Source organism: Trichechus manatus, unplaced genomic scaffold, assembly GCF_000243295.1.
Source record: "Trichechus manatus latirostris isolate Lorelei unplaced genomic scaffold, TriManLat1.0 scaffold00211, whole genome shotgun sequence".
NCBI lineage: Eukaryota > Metazoa > Chordata > Mammalia > Sirenia > Trichechidae > Trichechus > Trichechus manatus.
In genome coordinates this window covers 3353642-3356266 of record NW_004444147.1, presented here as the reverse complement: position 1 = coordinate 3356266, position 2625 = coordinate 3353642, and the positions used below count along the sequence as shown (strand labels likewise).

General features: G+C 48.9%; 1 protein-coding gene across 5 annotated transcripts in view; it reads left to right on the top strand.

Annotated features, from left to right (window-relative positions):
• The window catches only part of ANKRD6 (ankyrin repeat domain 6), a 170608-nt gene that overhangs the window by 152118 nt on the left and 15865 nt on the right, over nt 1-2625 (top strand). For 4 of the 5 annotated variants that reach the window (XM_004388420.3, XM_004388419.2, XM_004388421.1 and 1 more), the window contains 2 exons: nt 467-565; nt 1992-2069. In XM_004388420.3, coding sequence (XP_004388477.1) covers nt 467-565; nt 1992-2069 — 177 coding nt within the window. The remainder of the gene's footprint in view (nt 1-466; nt 566-1991; nt 2070-2625) is intronic. The other variant, XM_004388423.2, reaches the window with a different exon arrangement.

The window sequence follows — 2625 nt, the reverse complement described above, 5'->3', positions numbered from 1 at the left end:
TCTCCTGCTCAGTCACAGCACTCCTAACCCCAGGGGTTCTCTGTCATCTCTCCTGCCTGGGCCACAGAGGCACATGGTCTAGAGCCCCAGACTACCTGCCCATCCTGCTGCCTCAGCATAAGGCTGTAGCCCCCACTGTTCTCAACAGCCTCAGCCCAGCAGTACTTTGCCTCCTGCAGTTTGTCCTGTTTTGTGATTTTGTGATTCCTGTTGTCCCCAGTCAGAAAGGAATGTGATATTAGTGCATAGATCATTTAGCTTCCAAGATCTTTTTTAAAAGAATCCCTTTTTTTTTTTTAAAAAAAAAAAGAAGAGCGACATAAAACATTAACAAAGTGCCCCATATCAATCTCAGGCCAACCTTAGTTTAACTTTGAAGACCCACCACTAGGCCATGGGAGGAAAAGCCGGCGGCTGTGGGGCACCGACTGAGGAGTTCAGCAGCTTTTCTTCTGATTAATTTCAGGCTGGAGATACAGCGCTTCATATTGCTGCTGCCCTAAATCACAAGAAGGTAGTTAAAATCTTATTGGAAGCTGGAGCAGATGGGACCATTGTTAATAATGTAAGTTGAGTGGGAACAGTGATTTCTAAAGCTGTTTCCATCCCTGTCAGAGTGGGGTGTGTTATGACCTGAACTCCTGCAGATTCCAAGGGCAGGCAGCCTAGCCGAGCTGAGCCCTGGAAGCCAAGGAACTCTGCTGAAGCCATAGCTCCTGGGACCCTTGGGGGGGACTTGAGCCCCATGAGTTGACAAGCCCTGGGGCCCATGTCTAGACTCATAGCTGCAGTGAGCACAACCTGACATGGCAAGGAAGCTCAGGATGTCTAAGTAAACTGACAAGTGGATATTACTAAAAGTGAGTCCCAAGCCTTTAAACACATGTACTCCTCAGAAAAATGGCCATCAGAGTCATCCTTCTCAGATGGGATCCTTCTCCCTTCTCCTCCCCTTCTTCGTCCCTCCCTCCCTCTCTCTTTCATCCTACAGCAGGCCATAACTTGTCCAGTTCAGGCACCCATTTGTCCTCGAGACTCACCCGTGATCTCTGCCCTCCTGAAATAGTGCAGGCTCACAGGGGGTGGGGGTGGAACAGTCGTGTGCAGTGTCTGGAGAGCCAGCGGGTGCTGAAGCTGGTGAAAGGCTCACACCGTCTCACCACGCCCATCCGTTCTAGAACCAGTCAGCAGGGATGTCATGGAGTTTGGGGTGGCACAGTCACCTCATCCATGATGCCTTGCACACTTCCTTTGAATCTCACTGTTGTCAACCCTTGGAGCCCTGGTGGAGCAGTGGTTAAGAGCTATGGCTCCTAACCAAAAGGTCGGCAGTTTGAATCTACCAGCTGCTCCTTGGAAACCCTATGAGGTAGTTCTACTCTGTCCTATAGGGTCGCTATGAATCGTAATCGACTCGATGGTAACAGATTTGGTTTGGTTTTGGTTATCAACCTTTAGTTTTTGGTTTAATCTCCCTAGAACCTAGATTTTGACAATGGCTTCCTAATTGCTTTTCACAGTCCAGTTCATAAGACTCTGTGGCCAGCCCCTCCCCACCTGCCCTTTCAGTCATCTTCCCCATTGCCCTTCAGGGTAAATTGATCAACTGATTTCATGATCCTTTGTGTTGTTCCCTTGACTGAAATGTTCCACTTTAGTTCCATCTAATTTTTACCTTCCTCGTCTCTTTCTTAGGAAGCATTCCTTGCCCATCCCAGACCTCTGCCTTTCAGAGCATTTACTGCTCACTGAGTCAGCACTTACCCTCTGGTGCTCTGCGTTGTTAATTAACACTTACTTCCTCAGGCTTCTTGGGCTTCCCCATTGGATGGTTTGAGGCCTGAGACGAGGGCCACATCATATCTGTGGTTGTATTTTGCTGAGGGCAGGAGAGGCTGGGTTGCCAGCTCCGGGTGAGGGCTGGCCCCCAGCTATGTGTGTGCAGAGTTGGTGCCCCCTTACTCACTTGTCCTCTGTGTGCCTTCCCTTAGGCAGGCCAGACTCCGCTGGAGGCAGCCCGCTACCACAATAATCCAGAAGTTGCTCTTCTCCTCACTAAAGCTCCCCAGGTAGGATGTATTGCACTTTCCACTTTATTAGTTACGTTGGACTACAAAGTCACTGGGACTCCCCTGGTTGCAATCTACGTAAGCCAGTTTAAACCAGCCTAAGTAGGGAGTTGATTGGCTCACTAACTAAACAATGGAAAATGCAGAAACCATGTGGGCCTCTAGCATGACTAGAACCACAGACTTCTATGCTAGCAGGTTGCTCTTCACACATGGGCATCATTTCTCCCTGCGGCTAGATCATTGTTGTCACGAGTAGCTTCCTGGATCATAACTTCTCAGCTACTCAGCCAAGGAGGAAGTTCCAGTTTAAAACATCTCGGGAGAGGACCGTGATTAGCCAGCTTGGGGAAAATGCCCACTCCCGAACAAGTGGGATGGGAGCTTTAAGGAGATGGCAACGTCCATTCGACCAAGTGGTTAGAAGGGGTATTTCCCAGGTAAAGGTGCGAAGGAAAGGACCATTCTAGGCAGGCAAAGCGGTAAATGTCTATCAGAGGCAGTTAAGCACAGTATAGTTTTCTTTCCTTTTTATTGAATAATGATATTTGGACCC